This window comes from Crinia signifera, chromosome 19 (genome assembly GCF_055691185.1).
Source record: "Crinia signifera chromosome 19, ASM5569118v1, whole genome shotgun sequence".
NCBI lineage: Eukaryota > Metazoa > Chordata > Amphibia > Anura > Myobatrachidae > Crinia > Crinia signifera.
The window spans coordinates 2,115,925-2,131,865 of NC_139226.1; the positions used below are offsets into that span (position 1 = coordinate 2,115,925).

Below are 15,941 nucleotides of genomic sequence, written 5' to 3' on the forward strand. Positions count from 1 at the left end.
ACTTGACCCAACCTGACTCCTCCCTTGCAGGTTAGGCCCGGTCGTTTCCCGAACGCTCGGGACAATTGTTAATGAAATGGCTAGGAGCAGCACAATATATGCACAAGCGATTGCGCTGCCTACGGGTGCGTTCTTCGGGAGTCAGTCGTGATCTACCCACTTGCATTGGTTCTTCACGCGTAGGAGACTCAGAACGAATCTTGGGAGAAACTTTGGGAATTAACTTCTTGTGTTTTTCTAGTCCTCTCTCACGAAGACGTAGATCAATCTTGACACATAGAGATATGAGATCTTCCAAGGGGGTAGGAAGGTCGCGAGATGCCAGCTCATCTTTGATCCGGTCAGAAACTCCTAACCAGAAGGCAGCTGTCAGGGCTTCATTGTTCCACTGTAATTCAGACGCGAGAGTTTGAAAGTGGATTACATACTGCCCCATGGGGCGGGACCCTTGCTTAACCTGGAGGATGTCGGTAGCTGCTGACACGGGTCGACCTGGCAAGTCGAATATGCGGCGGAAGGTCAGGAGGAATTGGTCATAGTCTGTCAGCAGAGGATCTGCTTTTTCCCATAAGGGTGATACCCACTTCAGGGCCGAGCCAGTTAATAATGACACCATGTATGCGATTTTAATTCTGGCCGTAGGAAAGTTATGAGGAACCAATTCGAACTGAATTTGGCACTGGTTGATAAACCCTCTGCAGGTCTTGGGGTCACCATCGTATTTGGTGGGTGCTGGCAGGTGGAGACGGGATGATAAAGCTGGTGTTGCTGATCTTACGGTAGTGGTTGACACAGAAGTCGACAGGGACTGTTGCAGGGTGTCCAACCGACTGGATACATCTTGTAAGAATTTAATCACCTGCTGCTGAGTAGCTTCTTGGGTCTCCATTCTGGCAGCAACATTTTGAAGAACCGCTGGTCCCACACTTGGGTCTTGGGCCGAGTCCATCGGCCTTGAATATACTGTCAGGTTCTGGGTCTGCTGTGTTCCCGACCCTGACCGTGGTGAACCAGTGGAGGGCGCTGTGTAGCGGAAGGCCGGAGGCCTGATGAATGACATGCACAGAGGCACTGCCTTGCGTACCAGAGTGTTGGCTGAAACCAGAAACAGAGGCGCGGAGTCTAACCTGCCAGCGGTATTCACCAGAGACCCCCGCAAGGGGATATGGACTTCGCTGCGTCTGACAGGCAGGTCGCGGCCCTCTGCCCTGGTCCTCTGGACGTAGGCGGAGAGTGGTAGTGATATTGGAGACACTGGGAATTGGAATAGTCTCTGGAGGGCACAGTGTGAAAGTGTCAACACTGATGTCGACAGCAGGGTCGATGAGATCATTCAACTGCACGATGGTTATTTTGCAGGAGGCTTCTGGAGATGGTATGCCAGGTAAAGATGGTAACAGGAGTAATACTCGACTGCAGAGTGGAATGGCAGGAGTCTTCTGGAGATGACAAACCAGGTAGTATGCAGGAAACTGCGAGAGGTACACGGGGAGACCGGATAACCAGGAGCCTTTGGAAACAGCTGAACACAGGAGGGACTGAGGTCAGATGAACACATATTCAAGGCGATGACTGTGAGTTAGAAGCCGGAATATATCCCCCTTGCTGCGCACTGATTGGTTAGCGTCAGCAGCACCAATCAGTCCAGGGAAAGAGTGAGTACACCTGAGAGGTGTGCAGGTGTGTGGGTCAGAGGTCACCCTGGCTGGACCGCGGGATTGGACCCTCTGGTCAGCTGAGCGCATGTGTCATGGCGGCGCCCATGACGCGCGGGCTCCAGCGTGCCGGCATGTCGATTGCACGGGTCAACACCAGCCAAACATGGGACATCTCGCCAGGCGCTGACAGCTACCAGAGGCCTTACTCTCACCGCTGACCACCGGGAAGGTAATGGACGTGGTCTCAGACGGGGCTGAGACCCACGGTTTGTGACAGAACTGATGCAGGTGTATGGTGCACATTGTGTTACAGGTGTGTACACCCGGGGGCACCTGACACAGGACAGGGGCAGGTGTACGGGGCACATTGTGTTACAGGTGTGTACATCCGGGGGCACCTGACACAGGATAGGGACAGGTGTACGGGGCACATTGTGTTACAGGTGTGTACAACCGGGGGCACCTGACACAGGACAGGGGCAGGTGTACGGGGAACAATGTGTTACAGGTGTGTGCTCCTGGGGGCAGCTGACACAGGACAGGTGTACGGGGCACATTGTGTTACAGGTGTGTACTCCCGAGGGCACCTGACACAGGACAGGGACAGGTGTATGGGGCACATTGTGTTACAGGTGTGTACACCCGGGGGCACCTGACACAGGACAGGGGCAGGTGTACGGGGCACATTGTGTTACAGGTGTGTACACCCGGGGGCACCTGACACAGGACAGGGGCAGGTGTACGGGGCACATTGTATTGCAGGTGTGTACACCCGGGGGCACCTGACACAGGACAGGGGCAGGTGTACTGGGGACATTGTGTTACTGGTGTGTACACCCGGGGGCACATGACACAGGACAGGGGCAGGTGTACGGGGCACATTGTGTTACAGGTGTGTACACCCGGGGGCACCTGACACAGGACAGGGGCAGGTGTACGGGGCACATTGTGTTACAGGTATGTACATCCGGGGGCACCTGACACAGGACAGGGACAGGTGTACGGGGCACATTGTGTTACAGGTGTGTACACCCAGGGGGCACCTGACACAGGACAGGGACAGGTGTATGGGGCACATTGTGTTACAGGTGTGTACTCCCGAGGGCACCTGACACAGGACAGGGGCAGGTGTACGGGGCACATTGTGTTACAGGTGTGTACACCCGGGGGCACCTGACACAGGACAGGGGCAGGTGTACGGGGCACATTGTGTTACTGGTGTGTACATCCGGGGGCACCTGACACAGGACAGGGGCAGGTGTACGGGGCACATTGTGTTACAGGTGTGTACACCCGGGGGCACCTGACACAGGACAGGGGCAGGTGTACGGGGCACATTGTGTTACAGGTGTGTACTCCCGGGGGCACCTGACACAGGACAGGGGCTGGTGTACGGGGCACATTGTGTTACAGGTGTGTACACCCGGGGGCACCTGACACAGGACAGGGGCAGGTGTACGGGGCACAATGTGTTACAGGTGTGTACACCCGGGGGCACCTGACACAGGACAGGGGCAGGTGTATGGGGCACATTGTGTTACAGGTGTGTACACCCGGGGGCACCTGACACAGGACAGGGGCAGGTGTACGGGGCACATTGTGTTACAGGTGTGTACACCCGGGGGCACCTGACACAGGACAGGGGCAGGTGTACGGGGCACATTGTGTTACAGGTGTGTACACCTGGGGGCACCTGACACAGGACAGGGACAGGTGTATGGGGCACATTGTGTTACAGGTGTGTACACCCGGGGGCACCTGACACAGGACAGGGGCAGGTGTACGGGGCACATTGTGTTACAGGTGTGTACTCCCGGGGGCACCTGACACAGGACAGGGGCAGGTGTACTGGGAACATTGTGTTACAGGTGTGTACACCCGGGGGCACCTAACACAGGACAGGGACAGGTGTACGGGGCACAATGTGTTACAGGTGTGTACTCCCGAGGGCACCTGACACAGGACAGGGGCAGGTGTACGGGGCACATTGTGTTACAGGTGTGTACACCCGGGGGCACCTGACACAGGACAGGGGCAGGTGTACGGGGCACAATGTGTTACAGGTGTGTACACCCGGGGGCACCTAACACAGGACAGGGACAGGTGTACGGGGCACAATGTGTTACAGGTGTGTACTCCCGAGGGCACCTGACACAGGACAGGGGCAGGTGTACGGGGCACATTGTGTTACAGGTGTGTACACCCGGGGGCACCTGACACAGGACAGGGGCAGGTGTATGGGGCACATTATGTTACAGGTGTGTACACCCGGGGGCACCTGACACAGGACAGGGGCAGGTGTACGGGGCACAATGTGTTACAGGTGTGTACACCCGGGGGCACCTGACACAGGACAGGGGCAGGTGTACGGGGCACATTGTGTTACAGGTGTGTACACCCGGGGGGCACCTGACACAGGACAGGGGCTGGTGTACGGGGCACATTGTGTTACAGGTGTGTACACCCGGGGGCACCTGACACAGGACAGGGGCAGGTGTACGGGGCACAATGTGTTACAGGTGTGTACACCCGGGGGCACCTGACACAGGACAGGGGCAGGTGTACGGGGCACATTGTGTTACAGGTGTGTACTCCCGGGGGCACCTACTTCTGGTAGCAGCTGGCACTCGCCACATAATGGAAGGAGGTATATAGATATATAGCTGTCACTGGATTGGTTGTCCATTACACCCGCTGTGAAGTCACATCCTGCACAGCGTATGGGGTGGCGAGAGTTTGGCGGTCACTCTGGATTCCCCAGTAACCAGATATAATAACTGCTATTAGTACATTTTGGGGAATACATGTGTCAGCCCAGGAACCATGTGTCCCAGCTTCTCCCAGTATTGGGGTCCCTATTTCTATATCGGGAGATCACTCTGGATTATGCCCGGAGCACACGGGGAGCCTGGCGCCCACCTGGCAGAGCACATGGGGAGCCTGGTGCCCACCTGGCAGAGCACACAGAGAGCCTGGTGCCCACCTGGCAGAGCACGAGGAGTCTTGCGCCCACCTGGCAAAAAACACGGAGAGCCTGGCACCCACCTGGCGGAGCACACGGAGAGCCTGGCACCCACCTGGCGGAGCACACGGAGACCTGGACGCCCACGTGGCAGGGCACATGGGGAGGCGGGCACCCACCTGGCGGAGCACATGGGGAGCCTGGCGACCACCTGATGGAGCACACACAGGGCCTGGCGCCCACCGGGCGGAGCCTCCAGGGTGGGCACAGTGTACAGGAAGGCTAGTGTCAGACAGACCTGTATGACTAAATTCCGGTCAGTGAGTGAGCACTTCAGCTGCGTGTGAGTCCAGTTCTCACACAAGTCCTAAAAGTAGATACAGAACCAAATCAACCAAATGAGACAAATAACTGGAACCTTCTCATCCTTTGTCATAGAATAGGCTATGATCTATCTGTGGGTGGCAAAAGTCTGTGACACTTTGTCATTTTGTATCCCGTGTGACCCCTACTGCCGCAATAACGGCATTGAAACATTTCTGGTAATTGGTTATTAGTCCTGAACATCAGCTTGGAGGAATATAACCCCGTTCCTCCATATACCTACCGTCTATGTTGGTGGGATACCTCCCGTGAGCTACTCATCTCAGGTCCTTCCAGGACATTTCCATTGGACTAAGGTCAGGACTGTAACATGGTTATTCCTAAACTCTCTGTAACCTTCTTGTCCCATATGAATTGTGTTCCTTGGGTCAATGTCTTACTGGATGACCCACGTTCTCCTGGCTCAGGGTTCTAACCTTTTCCTTTAGAATATTATGTTATAATTCAGAATTCATTGTCGCATCAATGATGGCAAGCCTTCCTGGACAAGCTACAGCAAAACAGGCCCAGACCATGATTCAACCTCTGTGTATCACAGGGGTAGGGGGGGGGGGGGAGATATGAGGGTTCTATGCTGGAATGGAGTGTCCTCTGTTCTCCAAATGCGATATTTCTTATTTATACCAAAAAGCTTTATTGAGGTCTCCTCTATCCACAAAACATTGTTCCAATATAATTCGTCCAAGTGATCTTTAGCACATTGGAGATCATTCTGTTTGGAGAACAGAGTCTTTCTCCTTGTATCCCTGCCATGCACACCATGGTTGTTCAGTGTCCTCTTGATGGTGGACTCATGAACATTTGCTAATGTGAGAAGGCCTTCAGTTGCTTAGAGGGTATCTTTGGTTCTTCTGTGACCTTGGGAACTATTAGACCTTGCTCTTGGCGTGGTCTTGTTGGGAGGATAAGAATGGTCTGGAATTTGCTCTGTTGATTGGTGGAGTACAAACTCTTCATAGATGGTTGTGTAACCAGCATCAACAATTCTTCTTCAGAGGTCCTCAGACATCTATTTTGTTCCTGGAATGATACTTCCACAAACATGTGACTATCAGACTGTGATAGAACCCTGCTCTTCTATAAAGACGGTTGTTTCCTCACACCTGGTTGGTATCCCATAGAATGACCAAATCTGACTCTGTCACCTTCACAATATCTGCTAAGCCTAAGGTGCCCACACTTCTGTCCCTCACACGTGCCATATTGGATCCTTTTCCTCAATAAAATAATGAGAACATCTATTTTTTTGGTCTCAGTTGTTTGATTTTTAGTTTTTGTATCTACATTTAGACTTGTGTGATAACCTGAGGTAGTTTTGGGCCACATTCCAGCAGAAATGTAGAAAGTTTTGGAGGGTCACAAGCAGCACTGTAGATCTGAGTGTTGGACTTCATAGTGGGTTACTTCTGATAGTACATAGATAAATCTACTACCTTTGTCTATAGTTCTGTATTAGTTTTATAAAATTACATCTTTGTTCTTTGTTCCTATATTAACCATTGTGTAATTGTGCCGCAGGTATAATGTGGGATGCACCAAACGCGTCGGACTTTTCCACCCCGATCGCAGCAAGCTACAGAAAGCCGGAGGTCCTAAACATGTGCAGCGGAGATCACGAAAGGGCGGCCTACAAAATCCTGGAGCAGACTCCATAAAGCAGGTACCAGATGAGGTCTCTTTCTGTACAGTACCCTGAGATAATCTGGTCCAATAGTAAAGGGTGAAATAGGGTCCACATTTACAAAGGGAGAGGCAGAGTTTAGAGCATGGATGAAGAGGGAGGGGAAAATGCAGAGCATGGATGAAGGGGGGGGGGGGAAATGCAGAGCATGGATGAAGGGGGAGGGAAAGGGTGCAGAGCATGGAGTAAGGGGGAGGGGAGGGGTGCAGAGCATGGAGGAAGGGGGAGGGGAGGGGTGCAGAGCATGGAGGAAGGGGGAGGGGAAGGTTGCCGAGCGTGGATGAAGAGGAAAGGGAAGGTTGCGGAGAGTGGATGAAGGGGGAAGGGTGCAGAGCGTGGATGAAGGGGGAGGGGAATGTTGCAGAGTGTGGATGAAAGGGGAAGGGAAGGGTGTGGAGCATGGATGAGTGGGTGGGGTGCGGAGCATGGATGAAGGGGGAGGGGAAGGGTGCAGAGCATGGATGAAGGGGGAGGGGAAGGGTGCAGAGCATGGATGAAGGGGGAGGGGAAGGGTGCAGAGTATGGATGAAGGGGGAGGGGAAGGGTGCAGAGCATGGATAAAGTGGGAGGTGAAGAGTCCAGAGCAAGGATGAGGGGGGCGGGAAGGGTGCAGAGGGTGGATGAGGGGGGAGGAGAAGGGTGCTGAGCAAGGATGAAGGGAAAGGTGCAGAACATGGATAAAGTGGAAGGTGAAGAGTCCAGAGCATGGATGAGTGGGGGGGGGGGTGTGGAGCATGGATGAGTGGGGGCAGGAAGAGTGCAGAGCATGGATGAGGGGGGGCGAGAAGGGTGCAGAGCATGGATGAAGGGGGGCAGGAAGGGTGCAGAGCATTAATAAAGGGGGGGCGGGAAGGGTGCAGAGCATGGATGAGGGGGAGTGGGAAGAGTACAGATGAAAGGAGAGGTGAAGGGTGCAGAGCATGAATGAGGGGGGGTGGAAAGGTTGCAGAGCATGGATGAGGGGGGCAGGAAGGGTGCAGAGCATGGATGAAGGGGGCAGGAAGGGTGCAGAGCATAGATGAAGGGGGAAGGGTGCAGAGCATGGATGAGGGGCGGGAAGGGTGCAGAGCATGGATGAGGGGCGGGAAGGGTGCAGAGCATAGATGAAGGGTGCAGAGCATGGATGAGGGGCGGGAAGGGTGCAGAGCATAGATGAAGGGTGCAGAGCATGGATGAGGGGCGGGAAGGGTGCAGAGCATAGATGAAGAGGGAGGTGAAAGGGGAGAGGTGAAAGGTGCAGAGCATAGATGAAGGGGGAAGGGTGCAGAGCATGGCTGGGCAGGAGCAGGAGGCCAATGAAAGCATCTGTGAGTTCCTGGTTCGAATAACCGACCAATAAGAGTGTCTGTAACATAGTAATTAAAGCTGATAAAATACATTAGTCCATCGAGTCCAACCTATCTGACCTGTAACTACTGACGTGAGTAAGTCATATCTGCAGGGTTCCCTTAGTGGCCAATAATGTATCCAGTTTTGATATAAATTCATTAACAGTAGTTGCATACTAATCATATCACCTCTCAGCCTCCGTTTCTCCAGTGAGAACATATTCAGCCTGGTATAACCTATCTTTGTATTCTAGTGATTTAAGACCTGTTACTGGCTTAGTCGCCCTTCTCTGTACCTGTTCCAATTCATTTATGTCCTTTTTAAGGGATTCAGTATTGAATCCCGGCGGTCGGGATCCCGGCGTTCAGAATCCCGACGCCGGAATCCCGACAGCCGAAATGCCGACAAGGGGGGGACGTGGATCGCCCCCCCTTGCGGGCTCGCTGCGCTCGCCACGCAGCGGGCACGGTGCCTCGCTACGCTCGGCACACTAATTTATTCTCGTGGACACCCACGGAGGGAGAATGTGTCGGTATTTCGGCGGTCGGGATTCCGGCGTCGGGATTCTGAACGCCGGGATCCCGACCGCCGGGATATTAACTGCATCCCCTTTTTAAGGTGCGGTGCCCAGAACTGAACACAATATTCCAAGTGTGGTCTCACCAAAGCCTTGTAAAGAGGCACTATCACATTGGCATCCCTTGAATCCATGCCCCTTATAATGCATGCCAGTGTCCGGTTTGCTTTTGCTGCTGCACTTGAGCAGTGTGCACTATTACCCAATTTTTAATCTACAGATGGGGTAGTTCCCATCCTTGCTGGCGGGTCGCCAGGATGTCCCCTTTGGCGACCCGCCAGCAGCCTCGCCAGCGAATATACTGAGACGCGCGTGCGTCGCACGCGCGTCTCAGTCTCCGTCGCCAGTGCGATGGAAACCCTGTCCGTCTCCGCCTCAGGGAGACGGACAGGGTTAGGGGGGGGTGCGGGCAGGCGGCGGGGACCCTGGGTTACCGCCGGCAAGCCGGCGGGGACCCGGGGGAACGGATGGAAGCGCCATCGGAAGGGGACGCGCGCGCCTCTCGTGCGCGCTCGTCCCCTTCTCGCCATCGCCATGGCGCTGGCGGGGGATGGCGGCTGGCGACGCCAGTGCCATCCCCTGCCAGGATGAGACCTACTCCATCTGTATGATGACCCCCAAGTCCTTCTCTACTGCAGAATTCCCTATAATAACTCCATTTAGCCTATAAGTAGCTTGGTCATTATTGTTCCCATAATGAATTACTTTACGTTTATCAACGTTAAACTGCATTTTCCACCTTTCCAGTTTAATTAAGTCACTTTGTAGTGTAGCCACATCCTCTTTCTTGTCATCTGCAAATATTGCAATTTTACTCACTATGTCACTTCCAATATCATTAATGAATATATTAAACAAGGTGGGTCCCAATCCCAATATTAAACCTTGCGGGACTCCACTTTGGACCTTACCCCAGCTGGAATGTGTGCCATTTACCACCACTCTCTGTCCCAGATTGTGCAACCAGTTTTTAATACAATTACAAATTGTATCTCCTATCCCTAAATTACCTAGTTTCATTAATAACCTATGAGGCACTGTGTCAAAAGCTTTAGCGAAATCAAGCAGTATTATATCAACAGATTTCCCTAAGTCCAGCCCCCTACTGACTTCCTCATAGAAGCTAATTAAATTAGTCTGACATGATCTATTTTTGACGAACCCATGCTGAGCCTTAATTATCACTTTCTCCTGTTCTAAGAAATTCTAAGAAATATTGGATACTATCTCTTATTATTCCTTGTAATATTTTCCCCACAATGGATGTATGGCTGACTGGTCTATAATTTTCAGGGTTAGTTTTACTACCTTTCTTCCATACTGGTTCTACGTTAGCTATGTGCCAGTCCCTTGGTACCGTCCCCGAGATTATTGATTCCCCGAATATCAGATATAATGGTAGTGCTATGACAGAACTCAATTCTTTTAGTATCCTAGGGTGTATTTCAGCCGGGCCAGGAGATTTGTTACTGTTTACTATTTGTTACTATTGTTACTATATAGGTTCTGTAATCTATTTTTGACCATTTCCTCACTCACTTGGGAGCCATCCAGAGTCGAGCATTTAGGGGGGGTTATGCAATCCCTGATCAAGGCTGTCGATCCCTCCCGACAGCTGTGATCCGGGCCCGTTTGCAGTTTGTCCGATAGCAAATCGGCAGGCGAGATTTAATGTTCCACCTGCCGATCTGTGAAAAGGGGGCTTGTCCGCAAAAATGGGAGTGGATTGTCGTTCTACAGCCAGGATTGCGACAATCTACGGCCGTTATCGGTGGAACGGGCCCCACAGCTTCTAAATTCGGGCTCATTCTGCCATGATCCCTCTTCAATGCTGTTGGTAAAGACAGCATTGAATAGGGCCCCGCCACTATTTTCCCCGTCGGGAATAGTGGCAGAAGATTGCATACCCCCCTAAATCTGTGGGAGATCTTCTGAAGATTCTTCCCTTGTAAATACCAAAGCAAAAATGTAATTGAATAGTTCCGCTTTCTCTTTTCCCTTCTAGTACCAGGGTAGCTATTTCACATTTGACTTTGCTGTTAAGCCACATCGGTTTCCTTTTGACATTTGTTCTTTTATTTACCCTAGGAGTACATTTATCAGTGCCCTCATTTATTCTTTTTTATAAAATTTGCCACCTTTTAGTAGTATCCTCTAAATAAATCCTTCCAGTTTATATACAGTTTATATACTTTAAGGCAGGGGTGTCCAAACCTGTCCTCAAGAACTACCAACGGTGCATGTTTTCCAGGCAACCTGTGGATCTATAGTAGGAAGGAATGCAGCAGGTTTTAAAATGTGAGTTAGTAATGACTACAGCTGTGGCAACCTGGAAAACGTGGACCGTTGGTAGATCTCGAGGACTGGTTTGGCCACCCCTGCTTTAAGGACTCCTCAAACTTACCAAAGTTTGCTTTTCTGAAATCTAAGGACCTAGTTGCTTTTAAGGATGGTTTAACATATGAACAAACCACCCCTTCTACCTAATCTGTTTTTTTCTAACCAGACTATAACCTTCTATGTTAGCCTCCCACTCACGTGATTCATCCCACCAAGTTTCAGTAATACCTATGAGGTCAAAATCGTCCTCCAAAACTAGGGTCTCTAGTTCCCCCATTTTACCAGTTAATCTCCTAGCATTCAGATAAAGGCATTTCAGATCTGGTTTTTCCTTTGCCGTTGTCCTGTTACCTGTTACAGTCGCAGAAGGTTCCTGAAACGATAAATCCGTATCATGGACAATATTTGTACTTGGCCGTGTGTCTCTTATACACCTTTCGTATACCTTGTTCCCTTTTTCCTCCCTTCCCCTTGCTTCCTCCACAATGAAGCTGTCTCTGCCCTCTATTCTACACTCATTTATTGGTTTAAGGTTTCTTACTATACCCTCCCCCCCTCCCCCCACCCTCCTAGTTTAAAATCTCCTCAAGCCTTCCCACCATTCTACCCCCGAGCACCCCTGCCCCCTCCTTGTTCAGGTGCAATCCTTTGTGGCAAAAGAGATGGCGCCTGACCGAGAAGTCCACCCAGTTTTCTAGGAACTCAAATCCCTCCCTCCTGCACCAGTCTTTGAGCCACACGTTAACCACCCTAATCTCCCTGGGCTAGCTCGTGGCACAGGAAATATGTCTGAGATTATTACCTTAGATGTCATCGCCTTAAGTTTATTGCATAGATCCCTGTGAGTTCCTGGGTCAGATAACCAGACAATAAGAGCGTCTGTGAGTTCCTGGGTCGTAAAACCGGCCAATAAGAGCGTCTGTGAGTTCCTGGGTCGGATAACTGGCCAATAAGAGAATTTGAGTTCCTCTTGCTGCATTCAGCTGTGTGATCATTTGGGATAGCTGGAGTTGGGCACCTGAAATGATCCCCTATAAGGACATTTCTAAGGATCCTCTACCACTTATAACCTGTCTTTCTCTCCACAGACTCCTGAATCCGCTCCTCCTCTAACCCCGGCGCCCATAACCACTTCCAATGTAAAGCACAGCAACAGCCAGGAGGACTCCAGCCGCTGCTCAGAGAATTCCAGCTTTGAGGAGCCATTGTCTCCCATCTCCGTCAGCTCCTCCCTCTCCCGCAAGCATCACAATGACCGGAAGGCAGAGCTTCCAGACCTGCAGGGTGGAGACTTGTTGGAGAATGACCACACCTTCTTACCCAGCGACCCTACCAAGTGGAACGTGGAAGAGGTCTACCAGTTCATCCGGTCACTGCCAGGTGCATAATGACCTATATATTTATACTTGCCTCTCCCGGACTCTTATGGTGGCTGGCTTACCAAATCCTTGGATGGGATCCTCTCTAGTACATGAAGTGATCCAAGATTCTTCAGAAAATCCCAATCCCCATGGACCGGCGCTGTACATTAGGTACAGGATTAGCACATTGTGGGAGTGCTGATTGGCTGAGAGTGTGAGAACTGGTATTCTCAGCCAATCAGCCTTGTCCCCTTTCATCCCTATAAGAGCACCGTATCCGGTGTACAATACTTGTCGGCAGGGAGTAAGAATTTTATGTTTATTTGGTACACCAAAACCAACTGAAAATCACCCAAAAACATGGCGCATGTGCCCACTTTTACTGCCCTACCTTATTTCATATCCAAAATGTTGGCCAAGGCAAATTGTGGGTGGGTGATAGGTAAGTGACCAGTCTGTGTGGGTTCAAAAAAGTGTCAAATTTGATTTGTTGACCAATGCTGTTAAACTCATGCCCTACTACTTCTAATGCCAATCAATAACATTAGTTCCTGTGCCCACTTTACTGTCCTATTCTGTGCCCAAATCCTAGTTGCCATGGGAAAAAACAATTGGCGTTTTTGTAAGGGAGAGGATTCTTTGTTGACACATTGGTGTCTGAGCCATGCAACTGGATTTGTTGTCATAGAACATGTTCTGGGTAAGAAGCTGGGGCACAAGTAAGATGTAAGACGCCATATTGAGCCTCATTGTTCCATTGTTCCATTATGTCCGCTCTTCCCTAATACCTTCTTCTCTGACTGTCCAGGCTGCCAGGAGATCTCTGAGGAGTTCCGAGCACAAGAGATCGATGGACAGGCTCTGCTTCTTCTCAAAGAAGACCATCTTATGAGCACCATGAACATTAAATTGGGGCCAGCCCTCAAGATCTATGCCCGGATCAGTATGCTGAAGGACTCTTAAATAATATGGGACAGATTGATTCTCCAGCCTTGTTTCTCCACCTCCTCGGTGCGCTACCGCGTTCCACTACCTCTTGCTGTGTTGACGCATTCCACCACCTCACTCAATGAGAAGCTTCCACAGGAGACGGCAGCGAGGAAGCCCCTGTTCTTCCCCCGCAGAGTATGTTGGATTTAAACACCTGCCCCCCTACGGAGGGGATATGGGTTATGCTGTAACCAGTAATATGTGGACTGGGATCTAAACCATAGTATTTATAGGAATCTTCATCTTTTCTTTATATTTTTTACAACCAAATTCTCTATTTTAAAAGGGATGTTGTGGTTTTCAGCAGAGATAATTTTGTATGTGATGGGTTTTATGTTTAGATCACGTAGATATCGGCCGCGTCCCACGCCCCCTGGCTCCCGTAGATGCCGGCTTTATTGCAGCATCGTAATGTAAGCGCATTGTGTTCTCCTTCCAGTGTAGTGGTCAGGGCCGTGGAGTTGGTACGGATCATGGTGACCTATAATGCTACATGTATGGGGGAGATGAAATGGGCATGGTATGGACTGACGGCTATTACTTGGACCCTCCCTGATTTGGCACTTGCTCACCTAAGCTTCAAACCTTGTCTTTGGTGATAGACGCCTTCTTACCTCTTGCCCGAAATTGAAAAATAAAGGTTATCTGGTGCCTCCAGCAGAGTCCTGGCCAAGTCCCAAGGGTGCCCGTCTGTCTCGCCATGGTGTCTCCCAATGACTGATGTTGGTGAGGCCTTCCAGAGGTTTGGACTGGAGCCACCTGTGCAGCTTAGGGTAATGCTAGAACCTAATCATCTGCATTGTGTCCAGTGTAGGAGATCTGGCCGGGTTCCACTGTAGGTTGTATAGGCAGCCATTGTGGTCTGAGGTATGGGGCACATAGAGATAGAGGCAGATCAGAATCCTGTGCCTGAATTCCTAATGATAACTACACCGTGAGGCTAATATAATATGTATAATCCCCACACAGCCAAGCAGCATCTGCTGCCTCTCACCACTGCAATGTCCCATGGTGGTCCGGCAGTGGTGAACCCTAAGATGCTTCGGGGGTGGGGATTCACTAATCAGTGGGATCATTTCCAAACATCGGTCCAATTCCGTTTGTTTATAATGCAGCCTGTAAGCATCCGAGCAGCTCAGGGCCAGCGCTATACAGCGGACAGTACGCTAACTACAGTTGCACCCGCTTTCCTGATTTTTAGATGATTCCCGCAGGATTTGGGGAATTTTGCCACCATCAAATGTTTGTGCCAGACAAACTGAGACTTGCACTGTAAAGGAGAAGAGGGGTAAATGGCTAAGCTGCTAGCCCCTGTTTCTCTATACAGCCTGGGAGGGGTCCTGGGACTATCGCAGGAATAGTTACTGTGTAATACACCTCTGTAACCCTCCCGATGGTCTCTACTTTTCCTAGGCCCTGGGGACTGGTGAACTGGTGCTATATTGGTGCTAGGTTATAAAACATTTTGCAAGTGTTCTTTATTTTATAAATAAAGTTGCAGTTGACTAAACGCTATTTGTGGTGATATTTATAACTGCTTCAGAAAACTCATGCAAGACACTAACAGGCCCATTTATCGCATTTCTAGTTCAATATTAGTTCCCAGAATCACATTGCATGATGCGGTTCTAACAGAAGTACACCCGAAGGGAAAAGCCTGCAATGTCCAACTGGATCACTCATCTCCTGATATACTCTGTGCTGCTGGGGAACCTGCTCCTCCCACTATATAACTCTCAGTCTGTGGCTTCCTGCTGCCCCCATTACCCTCCTCACATCATGTCACTGCCCCTGTCACATGCAGCCTTGTCCTCACTGACACATCACTCGTCTCCTGAAATACCCTGTGCTGCTGGGGACCCTGCTCCTCCCACTATATAACTCTCAGTCTGTGGCTTCCTGCTGCCCCCATTCCCCTCCTCACATCATGTAACTGCTCCTGTCACATGCAGCCCTGTCCTCACTGACACATCACTCATCTCCTGATATACTCTGTGCTGCTGGGGACCCTGCTCCTCCCACTATATAACTCTCAGTCTGTGGCTTCCCGCTGCCCCCATTCCCCTCCTCACATCATGTCACTGCCCCTGTCACATGCAGCCTTGTCCTCACTGACACATCACTCGTCTCCTGATATACTCTGTGCTGATGGGGACCCTGCTCCTCCCACTATATAACTCTCAGTCTGTGGCTTCCTGCTGCCACCATTCCCCTCCTCACATCATGTCACTGCCCGAACAGCACATCTCTATCTTTCAGCAGTGAATACTAAGCCGAAATAAATATTAATATTATCTGCTATTACATTGTCCCCCTGAAGAAGACTTCCACTCTCTGCCTTTAGTCTTATTACTCCACTTTTTGTTTCTCCATTCACTTATATACCTAAAAGAAGTTTCCACCTCTTTACTCACTGACTGGGCCATTTTCTCCTGAGCCTGTGCTTTTGCACATCTGATTACCATCAGCCTCCTTCTGTCTGACCGATTTGTCTTCATTATTCTGCATCTGCTCATATTTGCTAAAAGCCAACTTTTTGCCTTCACAATACTTGCTACTTCTTTCGCAAAACAATTCTGGCTTCCTTTTCCTTGTGTTTTTCCGAACTTATCCTGCACTCCTTCCAAGTTCTTCCACTCTGCCAAAGAATCCCTTACAG

The 15,941-nt window shown here is 50.7% G+C and overlaps 1 protein-coding gene across 1 annotated transcript in view; it reads left to right on the forward strand.

Moving 5' to 3' along the window:
* PHC2 (polyhomeotic homolog 2) overlaps positions 1 to 14,786 on the forward strand; it is a 118,985-nt gene extending 104,199 nt beyond the window's left edge. Inside the window, exons 14-16 of the mRNA XM_083162364.1 lie at positions 6,523 to 6,664; positions 12,020 to 12,311; positions 13,101 to 14,786. Of these exons, the coding sequence (XP_083018490.1) occupies positions 6,523 to 6,664; positions 12,020 to 12,311; positions 13,101 to 13,255 (589 nt within the window). The 3' untranslated portion in view covers positions 13,256 to 14,786. The remainder of the gene's footprint in view (positions 1 to 6,522; positions 6,665 to 12,019; positions 12,312 to 13,100) is intronic.
* The last annotated feature ends 1,155 nt before the right edge of the window (positions 14,787 to 15,941 follow it).